The 23,379-nt window shown below is 49.1% G+C and overlaps 1 protein-coding gene across 5 annotated transcripts in view; it reads left to right on the top strand.

Moving 5' to 3' along the window:
- Nucleotides 1-23,379, top strand: part of CASS4 (Cas scaffold protein family member 4) — a 45,066-nt gene that overhangs the window by 7,218 nt on the left and 14,469 nt on the right. For all 5 annotated transcript variants that reach the window (XM_047854593.1, XM_047854592.1, XM_047854590.1 and 2 more), the window contains one exon: nucleotides 18,598-19,020. In XM_047854593.1, coding sequence (XP_047710549.1) covers nucleotides 18,598-19,020 — 423 coding nt within the window. The remainder of the gene's footprint in view (nucleotides 1-18,597; nucleotides 19,021-23,379) is intronic.

Here is a 23,379-nt window from a genome sequence, read left to right as displayed (position 1 = left end):
CAGTCCTGTAAGAAGTTCGAACTGCATTCGAACTGCAGAGGAAGCCGCTGGCCTATTTAAAGCAGGAGATGACATGGTCCGGTTTATGTTTTAAGAGATCACTCTGGCTGCTACGCAACAAAGGGAGTGTTGGCAGGGAAGAGCAGAAGGAGGACAAATCGGGGGGCCAGGGTGGTGGCCTCTCTATCCATTTTATGTATTTATTAAAAAAATTTTTTAACATTTATTTACCTTTGAGAGACAGAGAGAGGCAGAGCATGAGCAGGGGAGGGGGAGAGAGAGAGAGAGAGAATCCGAAGCCGGCTCCAGGCTCTGAGCTGTCAGCACAGATCCCGACGTGGGGCTCGAACTCACAAACCATAAGATTGTGATCTGAGCTGAAACCAAGAGTCGGATGCTTAATCAACTGAGCCATCTAGGAGCCCATATTTTTAAAAAAAATTTTTAATGTTTTTATTTATTTTTGAGACAGAGACATGAGCAGGGGAGGGGCAGAGAGAGAGGGAGACACAGAATCCGAAGCCGGCTCCAGGCTCCGAGCCGTCAGCCCAGAGCCCGACGCGGGGCTCGAACTCACAAACCGCGAGATCATGACCTGAGCCGAAGTCGGACGCTCAACCGACCGAGCCACCCAGGCGCCCCCCCCCCCTTTTATTTTTTAATTTATTTTTTTAACACTTATTTAACTCTTAACATTTTAGATGCCACCTTGGTGTTCTCAGTGGACACGGACGAGAATCACTTGCCCTGCCTTTCAGAAAAAAAAAAAAAAAAAGAGAGAGAGAAACTTTTGACCTTTGAAACTGGCAGGAGATGTAAACAGAAAGAATAGCAAATAAAGGTGTAAATGGTTTTATTGAACCACATGTGCTATACATACCCCTTTTTCTTTTTTGGGAAACTGACGTTTGTTTTCTACCAACCCTATTTCCATTTTCTGTTGAGATAATATACCTTTCATTCATCCAACAAATATCGAGTGCCCGCTTTGCGCCAGGCACCATTCTAAATGCCACAAAGAACACAAATGTCTAGGTCCCTTTCTCAATAAAATAAACTGTCATTTTAGTTAGTAAAAATGTAATAGAAAATAGAATATATAATATAACATGTAATATAAAAATAGAATAGAATAGAGTAACACTATATTATCACTCCTGTTTAAAAACTTTTATTCTCTTAATGTTTTATGTGCTATAGAGCTCACTACTAAAAAAAAAAAATAAGAACTAAACAGAATACCATCACGATCCCAGAATTTACCAGACTATTCGAAGGAAAGTGGCCTACATGGTAATCGAATGGGGAAGCAGCCATAGAAACAGAACGTGGTCATTTTGGAAATAGAATGACTAAGGGAGGAAATGACAAGTTCTTGGAGAGGAAATAACTTCAAAGGAGGAAGGTGGGGGGCTGGTAGAAAATATGCCGTACAAGTGATATTCGACTGCCCCAGCATGAGCTGTGAAAAAGGGGAAATAAATAGTTTAGGAACCATTTCCACATGTATGCTCATAAGCCATCTGTGTATTCGATTGGAGGACCCTGTGTCCACACCATGGGGACAGAGCCAGTGGCAAGAAGGCCATATGTCCCGCACCTGCAACAGCAGCTCGGCTTATGGGTTACTGAACACACAGAATTGTTCTTTTTTTCCTTTCAAGTGTTGCTTCTCCTGAGAATCAAGAGCAGCTTGTGTGACGCACCTATCACAGGCAGTCTGTCATTTGGGGAGAAGAGCAAACAAGGAATGAGATGAGAAAGCAGTAGGGGCCTTCCTCCCTCGGAGATGTTTGCCCTCTGGTTAACGAAAAGTCCAAAGGGCTTTGTGGGATGTTCCCTCCGCTTCAGAATTTCAACTCGCTCCGAGGTTGAAAGAACGCGAGAGTCAGTTACAGATGGCGAGTACTTGGAGTTGCTTTTTTCCTACGCGAATGTTGCCCAGAGTGAGGAGATCAACAAGCACTGTGAGATCAAGGGCCAGTTACACACACCTGTCTCTAACGTTCTGCGTAGTCTCCTAAGACTTTTTTTTTTTTAATTTTTTTTTCAACGTTTATTTATTTTTGGGACAGAGAGAGACAGAGCATGAACGGGGGAGGGGCAGAGAGAGAGGGAGACACAGAATCGGAAACAGGCTCCAGGCTCTGAGCCATCAGCCCAGAGCCCGACGCGGGGCTCGAACTCACGGACCGCGAGATTGTGACCTGGCTGAAGTCGGACGCTTAACCGACTGCGCCACCCAGGCGCCCCAAGACTTTTTTTTAATTAAAAAACTTTTTTTAATTTTTTAAATGTTTATTTTCGAGAGAGAGAGAGAGAGAGAGAGAGAGAGAAAGAGAGAGCAGGAGTGGTGGAGAGGCAGAGAGAAGGGGAGGCACAGAATCCAAAGCAGGCTCCAGGCTCTGAGCTGTCAGCACAGAGCTCTGCCCGAGGCTCAAACTCATGAACTGTGAGATTATGCCCTGAGCTGAAACCAAGAGTGGGACACTTAACCCACTGAGCCACCCAGGTGCCCCTAGATAATGCATTTTAATGTGCATCAGAAAAAACTAAGAGGGGCACCTGGGTGGCTCAGTCGGTTAAGCACCTGACTTTGGCTCAGGTCTGGATCTCACGGTTCGTGGGTTCAAGCTCCGCATCAGGCTCTGTGCTGACAGCTCAGAGCCTGGAACCTGCTTCAGATTCTGTCTCCCCCTCTCTCCCTCTGCCCCTGCCCTGCTCATGCTCTGTCTCTCTCTGACTCAAAAATAAAGAAACATTTTCAAAAATTAAAAAAGAAAAACTAAGACTAGTTCATTGAATGTAATTCTATAGGTAATATTGCTTAGGGAGAGTTGTTTTTTTTCAACGTTTTTATTTATTTTTTGGGACAGAGAGAGACAGAGCATGAACGGGGGAGGGGCAGAGAGAGAGGGAGACACAGAATCGGAAACAGGCTCCAGGCTCCGAGCCATCAGCCCAGAGCCCGACGCGGGGCTCGAACTCACGGATCGCGAGATCGTGACCTGGCTGAAGTCGGACGCTTAACCGACTGCGCCACCCAGGCGCCCCGGGAGAGTTGTTTTTAATCGGCTTAATTTAACACGTGACTTGAGTAAAAATCTGTACTGGTGGCCCATGGATATGACGTGCTGTGAACAGGCGCGAGGCCAAAGGAGTGCAGCCTTAGACGAAGCTTCCTCCTCATCCGAGGTCGTACAGTCGCTGGGGACCAATCGAACAGCACAAAACACCTTTTGTATCTCCCCTGCCTTCCCTCTTCGTTTCCCTCCAAACAAAGAGAGAAAGGAGGAGGAGAGGAAAGGAAGCTAAGAAGGAAAGGACCTGTGATGTCCTTGCCCCCGCTCTCCTTCCTGGGGCAAGAGAGAAGTATAAGGAAAGAAATCATGCAGGGGGCGAGGTGTTGCAGCCACTCGGGAACGCTGCACGGCCACCCCGCTTTCAGGTGAGGTTAGGGAGGTTAGGGAGGCCCCGAGAAGTTCCTAGTTTCTCACTCTCCTCCATCGATGAGCTTCTCACAAGCTGGGACTGAGCCTCAACCACTCCCAGAAGCTGCTTCCAACTTCTCCCTTTTCCAAACTAGGTATTGTAAACGGTAAGTCAGGGACGTGGCTGGTCAGGAGCGAGCTTGGAGGTGGTGGAGGGGACACGGCCAGGAATACAGATGCCGGATCTCCAGGGCACAACCACCTGTAGAATGCAGTTTGGTACAACATGCACCTGTCTTGGGCCAGATCTCAATTGCTACAAGGCTTGGTTGATCAAATGTTGCAGCATTTCAATCCTGAGCTTGGATCAAGGGAAGCTCGCGCACCCCTCTCCCCAGCACACGTTATCAAACATACAGTAGGTGCTTAATAAAGAATCATCTGGGCACCTGGGTGGTTCAGTCGGTTGAGTGTCCAACTCTTTTTTTTTTAAAGTTTATTTATTTATTTTGAGAGAGGGGGGGAGAGAGCGTGAGCCGAGGAGGGGCAGAGACATAGGGAGAGATTAAGAATCCATAGGGAGAGAATTAAGTTGAGCGTCCGACTTCATCTCAGGTCACGATCTCACAGTCCATGAGTTCGAGCCCCGCATCGGCTCTGTGCTGCCAGCTCAGAGCCTGGAGTCTGCTCCGGATTCTGTCTCTCCCTCTTTCTCTCTGCTCCTCCCCTGCTCACACTCTGTATCTCTCTCTCTCTCTCTCTCTCAAAAATAAACATTAAAAACAAAACAAAAAAAAGAATCCCAAGCAGGCTTCGATGCAGGGCTCGATCTCACAAACTGCAAGACCATGACCCGAGCTAAAATCAAAATCCAGATGCTTAACTGACCAAGCCACCCAGGCACCCTCCAACTCTTGATTTTGACTCAGGTCATGATCTCATGGTCATGAGATAGAGCCCCACATCAGGATCTGAGCTGAGTGTGGAGCCTGCTTGAGATTCTCTTTCTGTCTCTCTCTCCCTCTGCCCCTTTCTTCAGCTCGCATGCCTCTCTCTCTCTCTAAAATAAAGTAAAATATACCTTAAAAAATAATGATAATTGTCAAATTAATAAAGCACTAACAGTGAGTTCTAATAAGGTTCCCATGAATAGGGGAAGTTGACTCAAACATGTTAATCTGGCCAAGACCCAAACCTATTGGAAAACCACGGTATTCAGACATCAGGGAAGAAAACATTTCACTTCCACCGAGTGGCTTTGGAATTTTTTTCTGGCCACAATCGCTTCCTCAACGTCTCATTATTGGGCGATGTACGGAAGTCCTGTGATGAGTGGCTTCTTCATCTGAACCATCAGGAAGAATTCGAAGCTGGAGGGGTCAGAGTTCGATGCGTCTACAGAGAAATCGCTTATACCTTTGTGCTTGTTCACAGACACCGCCGTCATCCCCGGCCGCCGGGCCATTTTCATGGGCGTTAGGAAGACAAGGAATCATTCTTTAACTTTTTCTTTTTCGCTCGTATATCTTCTCATGTCCAAGTTCACCAGGGTTATTCCCTTCTTTGTCCCCGGTGCCTATAGATACACCCACCCTAGTGGCTATTTGCACCCAGAAGGATGGGAGGGAACCAGGGAGCAGATCAAGGGAATGCGTTGGGTGGCCGGCCCCATCCGCACCCAGGGCTGTCGGGTCCAGCCCAGATCTGCTCGCAGGAACAGCTGTGAAAAGAGCACTATTCACGCCCAAGTGTTTTAGACCCACACCTGTCGGCCCTCCGGCACAGACTGCTACAGAAGACCTTCCCTTCCCAAGCGGCTTCTGCCGGTGTCTTCCAGGACACGGAATGGTCACCTTTAAACACAATCTCCTTAAAGGATCAAGATGAGAGTGAATGTGAGTATCTGAGTTTCTCTCTGCTGGCCTCCATTTCTTTGCAACTCTAACCATGCGAAGGGGGCCGTGACGTGTTATTTCAAATGTTCCCCCCAAGTTAGGGAAGCCCGGAAGGACGGTCCTCCGATAGCTGTCGCACCGGTGGGAGTAACTGAAAGGTGCTCTGTGTCCCGTGTTTTGAAACCAAAAAGAGAGAATTTACATTTTGTCTAAAAAGCTGTATTCTGCTCGGTTAATTTTTTTAAGCTTCCGTGTTCCTCTAAATATAAAGGTAATTGGGGAGGGGAGGGGAGAAGCGCGTTTCGGTATCTCGCGTTCAGTTAAATGACCTCGGATCCCTTTCTCCACATCCTGGAACCTCTTCATTCGAGAACTTGTCCACTTGTACAGAGGGGTTGCTGGGGCCGAAGCTCGCTGATTTCCCTGGCCTCCCCGGCAGACAACAGCAGCTTCTCCTCAGCCTTCTCTCCTTTACCCACTTGGCTAAGTCTTTAAAAACCAGCTCCAAGAGAATCAGCCCTTCCTTATGTCGCAGGATGATGCAAGAAATCACTCAGCTGTCACTTCATTAAAAAAACAAGCAAACAAAAAAAGCCCGAATATTTCCGAGACCGGAATGCAGATGACTGAACCAGAGCTGTCTCGGGCTCTACGATACCACAAATGAATTCTCTCACTACATTAGGCATGACAAGTGGAAGGATATTATTAACTGGGCGCCGTTGCAAATCTCAGGGCAAGTTCTGATTACAAAATGCACCATTTTGCTATCTTCTGTGACTCTTACTTCCCTAAACCTGGCAGAACTGTACTTGGAAACGTAAACGTTGCTGTGGAAAGCTATTGAAATCCACGAGGGAAGACAAAAGTTAAGGCAACAGCCTCTTTCTCGGACAATTGTTTCAAAGAGGGATACTTTTTTTTTTTTTAAGTTCATTTATTTATTTTGAGAGGGGGAGAGAGAGAGCACAAGCAGGGGAGGGGCAGAGAGAGAGGGCAGGGGGGAGAGAGAATCCCAAGCAGGCTCTTGGTTTACAAAATTCTAACTGTACCGAGGGGCGTGGGTTGCAAGCGTGTTTTCCTTTAATCCCAAACCTCTATAATTTCCTGGGCTCTGGTTCCTCTGGCCAGAGGGAAAGCCCCAACCAACAACTTATGTCATCTTCCAGAAAGATGCTATCCTCACAACAGCATAAATGGGGACATACTGTATGCGCAGTTGGTCATCCTGATTAAATTAATACTGCATTTTGGAGATTGTTCCATTTCAACTCACATACACTCTACCTCATTATTTTTAATAGCTGTAGAGTATTCCATTTTAAAAGTGTATCATTATGTACCAGTAATGACAGTCAAGCTATTTCCTAAATTTTTTTTAAGTTTATTTATTTATCTTGAGAAACGGAGGGTGAGCAGGGGACGGGCAGAGAGAGAGAGAAAGGAAGAAAGAGAATCCCAAGCAGGCTCCATGCTGTCAGCATGGAGCCTGACGTGGGGCTCGATCCCACGAACCGTGAGATCATGACCTGAGCGGAAATCAAGAGTCGGACGCTTAACCGACTGAGCCACTCAGGTGCCCCTAAGCTATTTTCTGAATTCTTCGGGCAGGATCTAATTCTGATAAATGGCCACACAACTTACACAACTGAGTTAAAATGTAGTTATCAGCTTCCCATTCCTCTCCCCGGGGCACACTCTGTCATTCGCCGCTCCGTGAAAATGCACATGCCCACTGGTGGAGTCGGTACCAAGCTCTGCGATTTGTGGGCCAAAAAGGCAGACTCCAGGGTCAAAACTGCCTGTGTTCCATTCTTGGTTCTGTTCCTTGCCCTCTGAGCAACCTTACGCCACTCAATCACCCTCTCTGTGCCTTAGTTTTCCCATCTCTCCAACACTAATCGCGGTAGCTGCTTCATGGGACGGTGAATATCAAGGGAGATCATCAAGGCTAATTACTCATCGCAGCGCCTGGTGCAGATGTTGAAAAAGTGTCGGCTACCCCATCTATGAGCCATTGGCTAAGTCGTAAACTATGACAGTAACAAGATGCCTGACTCAATATGCATCCAGAAGATTAAAGGGGAGGGGGCGTCTGGGTGGCTTGGTCGGTTTAGCAGTTAAGCATCCGACTTGGACCCAGGTCATGATCTCGTGGTCCTCAAGTTCAGGCCCCGGGTCGGGCTGTGTGCTGACAGCCCAGAACCTGGAGTCTGTTTCGGATTCTGTGTCTTCCTCTCTCTCTGCCTCTCCCCTGCTCGCACTCTGTCTCCTTCGCAAATAAATAAACATTAAAAAAGAAGAAGAAGGGGCGCCTGGGTGGCGCAGTCGGTTGAGCGTCCGACTTCAGCCAGGTCACGATCTCGCGGTCCGGGAGTTCGAGCCCCGCGTCGGGCTCTGGGCTGATGGCTCAGAGCCTGGAGCCTGCTTCCGATTCTGTGTCTCCCTCTCTCTCTGCCCCTCCCCCGTTCATGCTCTGTCTCTCTCTGTCCCAAAAATAAATAAACATTGAAAAAAAAATTAAAAAAAAAAAAAAGAAGAAGAAGATTGAAGGGGATTTTTTTCTTTGATCAATTACAGGAAATTACTATTAGCTGACACGCCATGTGTGAGAAGAAGGCTGCATTGTTGTGTAGGGTTTGCAAACTGGGAATCCTTTCCAGACCATCTCTGCTGTAACTTCTTACGAGCCTGTCTACCCTCTCTCCTCTTTCCAGAGGTTACCTCACAGAATGCTGTCGCCCATCAACACCTCTCACAGGAGTATCATGAAGATACTTTGTTTCTTCCTCAGGATTGTCCTTCTTCCTCTGTCCTTCTTCCCTTTTCAGAGGGTGTGGGTGGGAAAATGGAGGTGGTAAGGGGATTTTGCTTACGCTCTTGGAAACTTTTTTTTTTAACATAAGTGCTTTTAAAAATGATGGAAAATAAACAGGCACAAACCAACCCACAGCCCCGGTTCTCTCTGCTTTGATCTCTCCAAGCCTGTCTGTGTAGTTACATAGTGTGAAACACTTCCGATTCAATCAAGGAGAGAGGGTTGTCTCTAACAAGGATCAAAGCACTTTGCTCTGCTCTGGGTCTACGTCTGAGTTTCCGAGTCTGGGCTCAGCTGCGCTGTAAAGATATACAAGAGAAACTTTCACTGATGTGAAAGTCAAAGCTCCCACATCCAGGGAAAGCCCTTGCGAGCTTCAGGGATTCATACTTTCCATATGTCAAAAGCTTTGAAATACATACACTGTATGCTTTTTTAAAGAGATTGTGGTTTATGTGTTACTATGCTCTCCGGATCCTCAGAGGGGAAGTAGGAACAATTCTGCCACCTTCTCCTAAAGAATTCTTGGAAACAAGTCATAGAACCTATGAGACAGAAGCTAAAATGCTAAATGTGGACATTTTTCAAAGAAGGATTTTAGTAGAAGACAGGTGCCCATCTTACGAGCAATGAGGTTCTATGACATTGTAAGAGCAGGGGTCCAACGTCACTCGCTGCTCAGGGTTCCTGCCTCATGTACCGTCTCTATCGTTGTGTGGGGGCACTCATTTATTGCTTCCTGCTGTGAGCTGGTGACCTTGTGGTACGATTTATGTTCCCAAGGGAATGATGATATGCCGGCTACTTTGAAAGAAACCATCTCGGGGTCTCTTGTATCCCCGGCTGCGAACTTTTTAATTTTAGGAATACAGGAGTCCAGAGGGTGGGGATAGCGCTTGTATCAGCTGTGATGCTGATCTGACCCTCGTGAGGGGGGTGGGGAGGAGGAGGCAAGCAGGAAAGGGCAGAGAGACAGAGTCTCATGTTGCGAGCAGGTGGCTATTAGTCTTGGCTATAACATAACCGGGCAGGGTGGGGGGCAGGGGTGATTCAGGGCAGATCACCTGTTAAGAGGAGCCCTGCGCTGAGTCAAAATGCTCTAGCCTCCTGCCCATTAACTTTGGCTTCGCAAAGGAAAACAGTGTGGGGCCTCTAAGACCCCAGCAGCGGGCTGGACTCAGCCCCAGAGCGTGTCATGTGGCCCAAGAAGTTATATTCTAAAATCTGTGTGAGCGTGCCAGTCTCCAGCACTCGGCCTGCCTCCCTCACACCCACTCCTGCGATCATGCGAGCCTGCTGCAGCCCAGGGATGTCTTTCAAGCAGCTTCTTCTGAAAGTACATGCATGTAGACTTTAGCGAATCAGAGCAAAGTCTACTTTGCTTTGGATTTGGAGAGGCCATTCGGGCTCAGGAGTCAGGCACACTTGAGTTTGACTCCCCTCTGCCACCGCGGGCTGCTGGGTGACCTGAGGCAGGTCATGTGATCTCTCCCGGTCTCAGGCACACGCCGCTCTGAAATGAGGTAAACCCGAAGACAGCATCTCCCAGGGTCCCCCGTCCTGCCCTAGCGCTCCGAGTTTCTGCCGCTTCGCTCTTCCAAGCGAACTAAAGAAAATAAAAATGGAGAGCAGAGCAGAAAGGCAAGCCGGGCTCTTGCAGGGTCTCAAGCTGTGTCCGCCTTCCTGGTCCAGAGAGTGATGAGCGGTGAAGAAGCGGTAGAAATGAAGCTTCAGCAGGTGGCCTCTCTGTAGGCTCGTCTCAACCGGTTCCGCTTAGACTGCTTGCTGCTGCTGCTGCCTCTCTATGCCGCTGCACAAGACAGAAAGTACAAGCACCAGCTGTCTCCATCTGCTTCTTATTTTCCCCGGCCCATTCTGCGTCCCTCCTCCCTTCTCCGGCACTTGTGATCCTGCCCTGTTTTCAAGACTCGCCTCAAAGACCGCCTGCCATCCTTCACTACCTCCTCCCTACAGCTACCCTAAATCCAGCCTGCCCCCCATCTCCCACCCGGACTGGGTGACTGGCTTCCATGAGGCTCTTTGGCCTCCCCGTAGCCCCCCGCCAATCCCTTGCTCCCAGCTAGCAGATATATAGGCAGCAGCCAATAGGGAATCAAGCCCCACATCCCTTGTTTACTTCTCTCCAGCCGGTTCATCTTTCAGTTCCTCCGGCCCACCACACACACACACACACACACACACACACACACTCCGTCACTCCAGCCCTCACACATTTCTCTTCCCCTGCCTCGATGATCGTCCCCCCCGTCGAGATCTGACTAACTCCTACCCACCCCCAGAGCACGCCCCCCTTTCTCCCTACCCCAATAATATTTCTCACCACTTCCTGTATTTTCCATCATTGCCCTTAAGAGAAGTAGAAACCCTGTATTGATTTCTGTGAAAATCTGTTGGGAGTTGATCTCCTCTGCTGCAACATGCGTTGGCGTAAGATCAGGCTCTGCTCTGTCTCCAGCAGAGCCCTGGGCGTATAGTAAATGCTTAACACAATCTTCGCACAATGCACGAATGCCTGAACGAACAACATCCCAGATTTCTCCAGTTGTAGCTAACTACTCTCCCAGCTCATTGCCGATTCAACATAGATGAACACATTGCATCTGGCAGCTGTGGGAAGGTCTCCCAGAAAGGGAATCGTATTCTCTGCCTTTTTGTTTCTTTCTTCCAAGTGCACATTCATTTTCCTTGTCCGTCTTCCAGCTGCCGCACGAAGAAGGGCATTTGAGGGAAATGCCCCTTTTGGAGACTAGTTAGCACCGTTTCTTCCACGGCTCGCAGGATCCGACTCCCAGCGTGCCCACGGGGAACAAAAATATAAACATATGTCCTCCTTCGTGTCTTAAATATCTACGCAAACGTTTCCAAATTCACACCCTATTTAAAAAACACCCTGTGAGTGGCCCCAGAGATGATCGCGTTGGTTGTTAGGTTGCCTTCGCTGAGCTGACGGTTGTTTCCATGCCTTGTCCGTAAAGAGCTTGGCGCGGCACCAGGAACACAGGTTGTGGGACAAGTGTTTGTTGCTATTTCTTCCTCTCCCCCCACTGCCAGCCTGCCCGAACAAAGTCCGGCTTGCCCTGTCTGGATTCCTTCTTCAGAGTGCCTGCAACATCAGCGTCTCAGTCGTGCGTGGGTGCAGAGAGGGAGGCTAGCCTTCCATGGGTGGTCAGGGATGCCACGGCAGGAGGTGACTTTTGAGCGGAGGCCTGAAGGAGGAGCCAGTCGTGCAACGATCTGGCAGAAGAGTGTTCTGGGCAGGAGGCATAGCAAGGGCAACGTAAGCTTAGCGCATCTGGGAGAAGTAAGAAACCAACGTGGCCGAAGGAAAATTAATGGATGGAGAGGGGGGCTGGGGGGGCGATCAGGCAGAGAGTGTAGGTTTTGTTCCAAGTGTATGTCTAAGCAATTGGAGGTTTTTAAACCAGAAACCAACATGATCTGATTGGTGTATGTAAATATTTATGCGCATAAATGTCTGGAGAATGGATTGTAAGGGGAATGCGCAATAATAGATGTGAAGACAGCAGTGAGAGGCGAAGCGGCCTTAGACAGGTCATTTCACCCCCCTGAGCCCCGGTTTCCTCCTCTGTAGAGTGAGGACAAGAAAAGCCACCTCTGAGGCTTCTAAGATTTAAGGCCCCATTCAATATAGTCCACGGTTTTCTTTTTAAAAAACATTTATTTTTGAGAGAGAGAGAGAGAACCCACAAGCGGGGGGGTGGGTTGCAGAAAGAGAGGGGAGCGGAGGATCCAAAGCCAGCTCCCCACCGTCAGCACAGAGCCCGATGCGGAGCTTGAACTTGGGAACCTTGAGGTCATGATCTGAGCTAAAGTCAGACACTTAACCGACTGAGCCTCCCAGGCGCCCGGATATAGTCTACTGTTTTCCAGGTGAAGAAAGAACCCCCCCCAAGGTTCCTCTCTGGTGTTTAATTTTTCCTTTGGAACAGAAACTTTGATACGCTTTGTTCTTCAAACTCTGAGACATCAGTGGATTGCATGAGGTGTCCAGAGACATCCCTGCCAATTGTAACGAAATCTCACGCAGAAGGGCACCCTGTGACAGCAGCACACGTAGGATTTTCCTTTGCTGGGAGGTTACATCCTGTAAGGTATGCGCGTTTGCAGACAGCAGGCTGGAAGCGTGAAGTAAACCTTGTCTCCGGAATTAGACCGGGGCTGTCCATCGTGGACCGCCGTGGGTGCCCGTGGGTGGGTGATCATACAAGCCCCCTGTGCTCTGGAAGATAATCCACTGCCTTTCACAATAGGCAAGTGCATCAGCCACGCTGATGCCAGTCGGGACACTCCCCAGCAGCTGCCCAAACGCAGCAACTGCTCCGTCTGGACATACACACCATCTTCTTTCCAGACAGACGCGAGCACATCTCAGACGACCAGCTTTCTCTTTTCCGGACGCATCAAGCGGGTTTCATGAGATTGTGATGATGGGTTAGAGACTGGGTTGTTGTTGTTGTTGTTTTTCTTGCCAGTGTGGACAGTTGAAGTATAATTTTCAGAAAGGTAAAATCATGACCCTCATGAAAACATAAAACGAACTCCTGCCAAAGGTTTCATTAAACGGATTAATGAATGAGAGAACCACTAGAATGTGAAAACGAGGTCAAAGAGCATTTGAGAATCTAGGTATTTGTAGGCAATTTAATAAAGGAATATCAAGGGGTGACTGGGTGGCTCGGTTGAGAGTCCAATCTCGGCTCCGGTCGTGATCTCACGGTTCGTGAGTTCGAGCCCCGCGTCAGGCTCTCTGCTGTCCCTGCGGAGCCCGCTCCGGGTCCTCTGTCGCCCTCTCTCTTTGCCCCTCCCCGGCACGCGCTCTCTCTCTCTCTCTCTCTCTTTCAAAAACAAACACTTTTTAAAAAATAAAGGAATACTAAGAAGGGATTGCAGGACTCCTTCTAAATCCGGTGAAAGTCTGACAAAGTGTTACACCGCCAACTTTCAAGTTCTCTTCTTACCATACAGAGATGATTCGCCTCTTTAGGGAAAAAATCTACAAAGCAGCACGGAGCTTCACTCAGTCCTGGCCTTTAATCCATCCTCTTTATGAGGCTCTAAAACTGTGTTCCCTCTAAATGCTTCATCTCTGCCAGCTTCTCCGAGCTGAGCACCCACATTCACTGGAAATGCGCTTAGAACACATTGGCGGGACAGGAATTGAGTGTGCTAATCTGCACTCAATTAGCCAGGTCCTGCAGCCCATTTTCTGGACATCTCAGCGGTCATTTTCACCGAGAGCCGCCTGAGGGGCTGGGCAGAGAGTCACAGAGAGCATCCTTTTTGACCCTACTCTAGACAGAAACGGGGACTCTCATCTTGGTGCTGTCTCTCTATCTCCCGAAGACTTGAACACAGGCACATTACACTACTCGTCCTTATCTACCCACTAACTCAACAAGCAGACGATGAGCACCTACCATGGGCCAGAAGCCGGGGATGCGGTGAGAGCCAGGGAGGGGCGCTCTCTTGGAGCCTGTGCCCGGACACAGACGCCAAACAGATGATCACCGACTTAATGAATTACATGTGAAGGTCGTCAGTACGGACCTGGAAATGCATTGAGCAAAAAAAAAATGGAGAGAACCAGGTGGGTCTGGGAGAGTCTGAGCGTGAAGAAATCCTTCGGCGAGGAAGAGACATCTAAGATGCGTCTAGAAAGATGAGCGGGTCTCACTGGGCACAAAGCTGCTGACTATTTGGGGTGGAGGGTGTAGCCTGTGTGAAGGACTCAGGCCCCACGAAGGGCGGAGTGTGTGGGACGATGAGGAACTGATACCCCGAGCCTTGGAAATGTAGGCGAGAGTGGAATTGCGTAGGGCCCTGAGGGTTTGGGCAGAGTTGGGGCTACAGGGGAGCCCCAGGAGGCTCACAGAGCGGACCATCCCATGACCAAAACTGGTATCCCCGAACTCAAGCACGGGGAACGGTGCTGTACCTCGTGAACATTGAGCCAAGGTTGGCTGCGCTTGGGAAGGAATAAGTGACCGGCTAAGGGGACACTGCGTGGGTCTCACCCCCAGAAGGCAAGCGGTGTTTATTAGCCCTAACTGGGCTCTCTGCTTTTCAGTGTCACCCCGTAAACTCACTCCGCCTCCAACCGATGGGATTTGCACCATCCCTCTCAGGTGAGCGTTTCGGTTCACATGGATGGGAGAGGAGACGCCCACGGGCAGGGATGCCCTTCACAACACACATGCCCGTAACGCTGCGGAACCGTATTCCCTCTTTTAAAAATGAGTTGGAGGGGCGCCTGGGTGGCTCAGTCTGTTAAGCATCTGACTTCGGCTCAGGGCACGATCTCGCGGTCCGTGAGTTCGAGCCCCGCGTCAGGCTCTGGGCTGATGGCTCGGAGCCTGGAGCCCGCTTCGGATTCTGTGTCTCCCTCTCTCTCTGCCCCTCCCCCGCTCGCACTCTGTCTCTCTCTCAAAAATAAATAAACATTTACAAGATTTTTTTAATTAAAAAAAATAAGTTGGAGCACCTGGGTAGGCTCAGTTGGTTGAGCGTCCCGCCTCTGCGCAGGTCATGATCTCACAGTTCCTGAGTTCGAGCCCCTCGTCGGGCTCTCTGCTGTCAGTGTAGAACCCGCTTCAGATCTTCTGTCCCCCTCTCTTTCTACCCCTTCCCTGCTTGTGCTCTCTCTCTCTCTCTCTCTCTCAAAGACAATAAATCTTTGAAAAATAAATTTTAAATGAAACGAGTTAATGGTGGAGTGTAGCAGGGAGGTGACCCCTTCCCAAGTTATCCACTCACAGGGGCAGGAAGGCTGTAGCCAGTTCTCTAGTTTTCAGTAGTCTGGGCATTTCCAAGAATGTGTTACAAAAACATTTCAAGTTTCCATGACAAAGATTTTAAAACAAACGCAGCATCCAACAAAGAGCTCATGCGCAGGTCATGGGGTGTGAGGAAATGGGCAGTCTCACACCCGGGGGTGGGTGGGGGGGGTGGGGGGAGTATAAATGGGTCAGCCATGCCTGAGGGCAGTGAGGGAAGGAGGAGCCCCAATGACCGCCCTGCCAACTTCCCACCTAGAAATTTCTCTGGGGAAATAAATAAGGAGGGTTGCAGATATTTAGCTACGAAGATGATCATCTTAGCGTTGTCATAGCTAAAAACTGGAATTAGCTAAAATGTCCCAGAACCTGAGGGGAAGGCATGATTCGTCCTTACAAGGGAAAACAGGACTGCTATTTAGAAGGATACTGAACAGGGGCGCCTGGGTAGCTCAGTCAGTTGAGCGTCCAGCTTCAGCTCAGGTCATGATCTCACAGTATGTGGGTTCGAGCCCTGCGTCGGGCTCCGTGCTGACAGCTCGGAGCCTGGAGCCTGCTTCGGATTCTGGGTCCCCCTCCCCTGCTTGTGCCCTCTTTCTCTCTCTCTCTCATATAAATAAACATTAAATAAATATATATATATAAAGATACTGAAGAAAGCAATTTATTAACACAAAGATGTTCATAATCTATTATTAGTGGGGAAAAAAGATTGTAGCATACGATCCCATTAAGTTTTAAAAATATAACTGACTTGGGGGGCCTGGGCGGCTCAGTTGGCTAAGCATCCGACTTTGGCTCAGGTCATGATTTCACAGTTTGTGGGTTCGAGCCCCACATCAGGCTCTGTGCCGACAGCTCAGAGCCTGGAGCCTGCTTCAGATTCTGTGTCTCCCTCTCTCTCTGACCTTCCCCTGTTCTGTCTCTATCTGTCAAAAATAAACATTAAAAAAATTTAAAAAAAATTTTTTTTTAATGTTTATTTTTGACAGAGAGAGAGAAAGAGAGAGAGAGACAGAGCATGAGCAGGGGAGGGGCAGAGAGAGAGGCTCAACACGGGGCTCGAACTCACAGACCGTGAGATCATGACCCGAGCCGAAGTCGGACCCTCAACCAACTGAGCCACCCAGGCACCCCTAAAAAATTTTTTTTAATTCAACTGACATGCGATGCCTGGAGAACTCAGTCAATTGAGCATCCGACTCTTGATTCTGGCTCAGGTTATGATCTCACAATTGTGGGATCAAGCCCCCCACATTGGACTCCAGGCTGGATATGGAGCCTACCTGAGATTCTCTCTCTCTCTCTCTCTCTCTCTCCCTCTCCCCCCTTCTCTCTCTGCCCCCCTGTCATGTGCTTTCTAAATTAATTAATTAAAGGAAATACGACTGACTCTAGGTGCATATATATGAACAAATGTGCACAAGATGTCAGGTCATGAACCAAAGAAGTGACAGTGGTTACCTGTGGCAGCCATTTCCGTTCCCTTCTATTCGCTTATCACTATTTTATACCCCCTCTGTAATGAATTTTTATTTCTTTGCAGTAAGAAGAAAGTTCCATGCACAAAAATTGTTCGTCATCCCCTAGGATCTCAATTGCAGGAGGTTTCACGTGGGACTTCTCAGTGCCTATTTGTCTGCATTCTACTTACTGCTTCTCAGATACATACACATGTCACAGTGTTTCTCTAAATCCATACTGACCTGACTGTGTGCTTAAGGTGATGCTTTTTAGCAGTTGGCCATCCAATTCCATTTTTGTAACAGAAAACACTTTATGCAAAAAAAAAAAAAAAAAAAGGCCACACTTCTTCACAAGCATAATGGGATCGTTGGTCATTTTTGCTTTGTTTTGTTTGTAAATTGCATGTACTAGGAGCTAATAAGCATCAAAAGTATAATTAACTAAATTTAATTGAAGAAAGAAAAAAGCACCTGGAAGGATAAATACTTAAAATGGTATGAAAAGTTACCTCTGAGTGGCGGGATTATGGGTAATTTTCACAGATTTCTTTTTTTCTTCTCTGTATTTCCCAATTTCTCTGTGTCAAGTGTGCACTAATATGGCAACAGGTGACTCCATTAAGCCCCACAGAAACAAGTCGCCTTCATTTAATTCGGCAGAAAGTTCAAATAAGAAGGAGGTTTGCTTACCCATTGCTGCCATTGCTACGAGGTGATTTTCCTTCGAGGGTCAGGGGGCGAACAGAAAGAGCGTGAGTTCTGAGAATGAGGGAGACTGGGTTTTGATCCTGGCTGCATGACCACAGATAGACCGGTCCTTAACCGTTGTGTCTCTGCTTCCTCACTCACCAATTAGTGAACATTTACCGAGCATCTCCTATGCACCTGAGTGCGTGTTCGATGCTGGGGACAGAGCAGCAAATAGGTGAGCACAAATAGGTGAGTCACAAAACTTCCAGCCCAATCCAGGAGAAAGATAATAAGGACCAGACAGAGGGCGCTGTTATCGCTAGGACAGTAACCGCCAACCTCTACAGAGTGCCTACTGACTGCCAGGCACTGTTCAGTGAGCTTTGCGTACATAACAACCCATTGAATTCTTACCCCTTCCCGGGGAGATATTAACATTAGTCCTATTTTACAGACCAGGAAACTGAGGCCCAGAGAGAGTAGCCAATTTGCTCCAAGGCACACAGCTAAGAAGTGGCAGGGTCAGGATTTCCAGTCAACTATGTGTTGGCCGCACTCACGCACACAGGTCACGGCCGTCACGAATTAAAACAGTGGCTGTTGGTGGGGATGCAAACTGGTGCAGCCGCTCTGGAAAACAGTGTGGACGTTCCTCAAAAAATTAAAACTAGATCTACCCTATGGCCCAGCAATAGCACTGCTAGGAATTTACCCAAGGGATACAGGAGTGCTGACGCACAGGGGCACTTGGACCCCAATGTTTATAGCAGCACTCTCAACAATAGCCGAATTATGGAAGGAGCCTAAATGTCCATCAACTGATGAATGGATAAAGAAGTTGTGGTTTATATACACAATGGAATACTACGTGGCAACGAGAAAGAATGAAATCTGGCCTTTTGCAGCAATGTGGATGGAACTGGAGAGTGTTATGCTAAGTGAAATAAGCCATACAGAGAAAGACAGATACCATATGTTTTCACTCTTATGTGGATCCTGAGAAACTTAACAGAAACCCATGGGGGAGGGGAGGGGGGGGAAAAAGAGGTTAGAGTGGGAGACAGCCAAAGCATAAGACTCTTAAAAACTGAGAACAAACTGAGGGTTGATGGGGGGTGGGAGGGAGGGGAGGATGGGTGATGGGCATTGAGAAGGGCACCTGTTGGGATGAGCACTGGGTGTTGTATGGAAACCAATTTGACCATAAATTTCATATATTAAAAAAAACAACAAAAACCCGAATTAAAACAGTGCGGTGAGAGTACGTTTGGGACACTCCACAAGTTAGACTCCCCCGAGGATATGACCTTTCACCCGACCCCCAAAGGAGAGGCGGGACTAAATCAGGCAGAGAGCAGGGCCGAGAGCCTGTGGGGTGGTGGAAACCCACGAATGCGCTCTAGTGTCTCTCAGCCAGCGGTGTGGGTAGAATGGTTTTCGGCCACAGAAATGACGATGAATTCTTTCTCCTCCCGCCCCCAGACCCTCCTGGCCAGAGCACTCTATGACAACCACCCAGACTCTTTCTACGAGCTGGCTTTCTGCAGAGGAGACATCTTGACCATTCTAGAACAAAACGTGCCAGAAAGCGAGGGCTGGTGGAAGTGTCTGCTCCACGGGCGGCAAGGTCTGGCCCCTGCCAACCGCCTCCAACTGCTCCCTGAGGTCCCCGCAGACAGGCCCTGCCCCCCCTCCCTGAGAGGTCCGGGGGAAGCCCTCACCAGCTCCAAGGAGACCTACCAGGCGCCCACCCTGCTCAAGCCCCCGACTCCAGGCCCCGTCTACGAGCACATGAAGAGCTGGGTGGAGGGGCCCCCACCTACCACCGCCCAAGTCTACGAACTCCCTGCCCCGCCCTCCAGAACCGGAATCATCGGTGAAAAGACCCTAAGCGTTCCGCAACAGGTATGCGTGTTTCCAAGTCAAACAGGTGGGGCAAAGGGTGTGTAAACTCAGGCAGGGGCTTCCCTCTGCCTTGAGTTCTTGGTGTCCTTCAGGAGATTAAATGTGCAAAGTGGGGACCTAAACCAGGCGTGATCCGGTGAACTTGTATTTGGCCCCCACTTCAGTTAGCACTGATATTCTCGGCACCCCGGTGATTCCCTCGCTCTCCAAGACATCCATGCTTTACAGGAAATCAAATGTTGAGTGCACCTGCTCACAGAAGTATTATGGATTTTCCCGGCACTAGGATGGGTTCAGGGGCGAGAAATTACTCGACAGACTTAACATCTACACTCCCTTCAACCAAGAAACTTGACTCCCAGAATTGCTACAGAACTACACAAGAAGGCAAAGCTATATCTGGATGAGGAGGCCATGACCATTGTAGCATTTTTTTGTTGTAGGGAAGAATCAAAGATGCCTAAACGTTTGTCGATGGGGAGATTGGATGGGGAGATTGGTGACAGAAGTTTTGGCATACCTCTGCCACATACTAGGCATGTGCGAAAAAAAGATGGAATCGTTCTTGGAGGCAAAAAAGAGCCATTTAAACAAAAAACAACCAAAAACCAAAATGACCCGTGTGTATATATGTGTGCATGCTCACACGTGGAAAGACCACCCACCGGGGCCCCTGGGTGGCTCAGTGGTTAAGCATCCCACTTCGGCTCAGGTCATGATCTCATGGTTTGTGAGTTCGAGCCCCGCATTGGGCTCTGTGCTGACACCTCAGAGCCTGAGGCCTGCTTTGGACTCTGTGTCTCCCTTTCTCTCTGCCCCTCCCCTGCTCACGCTGTGTCTCTCTCTCCTTCAAAAATAAATTTAAAATATTTTTAAAAAGAAAGAAAGAAAGAAAGAAAGAAAGAAAGAAAGAAAGAAAACACACACCAACAGTGGTTCCTCTTTGGAAGTGGAATTGGTTAAGGAGAAAGTGAAAGAAGGCGTCCAGCAGGGACCTTTATTTCATTCACTCCTGTGTCCCCAGCACCTGGGACTGTGACTCCCATAGGTTGGTACTCAGTAAATATACAATGAGCAGAGAGATCAGAAAATGGGTTTGTGTGTTATATATGGCCTGTATGATAACTGCGATTTTAAAAAATAGCACTTAAAAAAACAGAGGAAAAGAAGCATTAGGTAAACGCAGAATAAAAACTTTTTTTAAGAAGGAAAGCAATTTAAAAATCTTTTTAATGTTTATTTTTGAGAGAGGGAGAGACAGAGTGTGAGTGGGGGTCGGAGTGGCAGAGAGAGGGGGGAAGACAGAATCTTAGGCTCCAGGCTCTGAGCCATCAGCACAGAGCCCGATGCGGGGCTCGAACCCACGAACTGTGAGATCATGACCTGAGCCCAGGTCGGACGCTTAAGCGACTGAGCCACCCAGGTGCCCCGGAATGAAAGCAATTTAGAGAAGAAAGGAGAAAAACAGCATATCGTTTTCCCCCAGGCCCAGGCCTTGATGAGGGGCTAGGCGTGCAGAACACATCTGCACGGTCTTCAGCCACTGTGGGCGTTTCCTGCATTGTTCGCTTTGCTCTCGGCTCAAAGGACACTTCCCACCTGGCCAGAGCTCTGGGCAGGGGTCCTGGCTTAGTGTGTGTCCAGGAAGGACTCTCCCCCTGGTGTGCGTGCTGGGGGCCCTGGGAAGTTTCCACTAACCACCCAGGCCTCCTCCACACCACTTCCAATGACCTCTTCAAACGGAAAGGTATTGGTTTCTTAAAATATTTTGAATAGCTCAGATGTTCTAACCCCCCGGGCTGCCAGGCAGAGGACCAGACAGCCTTTACATGGAACAGCTGCCACCCAGGGGCGCTGGCTCCAAACCCCAGAAGGACGCTGCTCGAACCTAGTGTGACAGCCCCTTTCTCCGGAACAGCTGGTCCACGTCGAAGCCTGGCACGTTCCGCTGCTGTCTGAGCAGCTGACTCAGAGCAGGGCCACGGTGTTGTTCCTCCGAGAACGAGTGGCCTTTGCCGAAGGCAAAGTTTGATTTGAGTCCCCCCCTCTCCCCCCGCAAAAGACAAACAGGTGTGATGACTGTTGTTGACCAGGTACCCCGAGTGCCCGAGCCAGTCCAGGCTCCTCCAACTTCAACGTTTGTTACACGAATGAAGAGACCGGGGACAACATGGCACCTCATGACCATGGATGTAACTTCTAGACTGGCGCTGTGATAAACAGAAAAGGGTCAGAGACTTGTCCTTACCATGAAGCGTGTCCGTGATTGGAGCCCTCGCTCGTGTGAGGCTGTGGCCGTTGACAGAAACCACAGCCACCAAAGGGGAATTCAGAAACCCGGGGCCCTTGGCCGCTCGAGCAGGCTTTCTTGAGGTGGCCCCAGTAAAGCACCTGGGGAACTTTCCTGCCTTTTTCTCCTGCTTAAGTTGGAGAATCAGCAGTCCCGAGTTGCCTGGCTGGGTCACTGGGCTTCTGGGGCTGTGCTGGGAGAGTGGACATGTCCCAACACCCTCTGTTTTCCTGTCTGGCCCTGCCGTGTCTAAGTTCTCCTCGAGTTGTGCCTTCTGGTGATTCTAAGTAATTCCACTGTTTCTTCTACTACGAGAAGGAAGGAGCTAGAAGAAATGGATGAAAACCAGTGGGGAATCATCTGATCCATGGAAAAGGCAGACCTCTCTGCGCCGCTCATGTAATAACCTGGGAGTTAGCCTGACTCTGCGGCGGCCGGGGAAATGCATTCTGGGTGGAGCACTGGTTTATAGGACTAGGCAGGTCCAGCCGGCTAGCTCAGAGCTGTTTTCCCACGGGCTTGGAACTGGCAGGTGGCCCACCTCCCAGACTCCCCTCATCCCTGTGCCAACTGTCCCTAGGTTAAGCTTGGCCAAAAGTCAAAAACCAAGAAGGTGAAAATAGGTCACCTTTCTCAAGTCGGCTGATCCAGGACCCTCCATGTCAGAATCAGACATCTCTATGGCTGGGAGAGACCTCTGCGGATCTGGGGAACAACGCTTCATTTTACAGATGAGAACGTTAGTTTCCAGGGAGGTGAAATGGCCCAGCCAGGGTCCCAGGGTGTCGAATACCAGAGACTGAAGCTTCCTCGTGCCCGTGTGGGGCTGACTCTGCCCCTAGACTCTGAACGCCCTTGCTCTCCGTTTTCCTGACTCTGTGGCTGACACTGCTCTTTGCAGTTAGGTTGTATTTTATTTTTTTAGTTTATTTATTTATTTTTGAGAGAGAGAGCGAGAGAGAGCGCGCGCGTGCGTGCGAGGGAAAAGAATGATTGGGGGAAGGGCAGAGACACAGGGGAACAGAGGATCCGAAGCAGGGTCCGTGCAGACAGCAAAAAGCCAGATGGGGAGCTCAAACTCACAAACCGTGAGACCGTGACCTGAGCGAAAGTCAGACGCTTAACCGACTGAACCACCCAGGTGCCCCCGCAATTAGCTTTTTATTGAGATTAATCTACAGATCCTCAGGGCACCTCTTAGTCACTAGTATCCATATCAAGAAATAGAACAAAACTAGCACCTCATGAGCCCCCCTCCCACCTTCTCTGAGTCACTTCCTCCAGGGTAACCACTATCTCGAGCTTTGTTTTACTTTTTATTCCAACTTCCTTAATATAATATACTAGCCCGACTTTTTTTTTTAATCACCATACAAAGAACACATCTGATGTTGGTTTGAATTCAGAAAGGGGAATCTTTCACATTTCAAGTGAAAAGCGTCCAACTTCCTGGTGGAATCACTCTCAGACCCACTAGTTCCCAAACTGGAGTTTCCGTCTGTCCCCCCGAACCTTTCGAAACCATATTTCTCAAACATGTTCTTTAATTGATTCCCATCTTGAACCCATGTTTTCCAAGAAACACGGGCGTTTGTGAACCAGGTTCCTCTACGGTGGAGAACCACCGTCCTAAACCAATCAGCCTGAGACTGACAGGGACAAAGTCAGGTTTATTGCCCACCGGAGAGAGAGGGGTCACGTCGCATAGGGACCTCGGGGCATCTCACAAAGAGAAGAAGGTAGCATACATCGTGATGAGGTTGGGGAAAGGTGGGGTTTAGCGTAAACAAAGACTGTCTTGATAGGCTCTAAGCAAAACAGGGCAGTGTCTGAAGGGTCGGCATCAGCCCAGACTGCAAAGCTGATGCAGGCTGCTCCTTCCTTGGGGACCGCCAGGTTGAGGTAGATGTGGGACGCAGCACCTGCTACCCGCCGTCTGAAGCTCTGTGTTGGGGATGAAAAGCCAGCCTGCCTCGCGGACGGGAGTAGGATGTTTCCTTCTCGCTGATAGAGCTTCAGGCCATAATGCTCTTGGGAGCCCAGGATTTTAGAGAACCAGGTTTCTCTGT

Source organism: Prionailurus viverrinus, chromosome A3 (assembly GCF_022837055.1).
Source record: "Prionailurus viverrinus isolate Anna chromosome A3, UM_Priviv_1.0, whole genome shotgun sequence".
Classification (NCBI taxonomy): Eukaryota; Metazoa; Chordata; class Mammalia; order Carnivora; family Felidae; genus Prionailurus; species Prionailurus viverrinus.
Note: the sequence above shows the minus strand (reverse complement) of the source record. Positions and strands in the feature narration are given on the sequence as shown.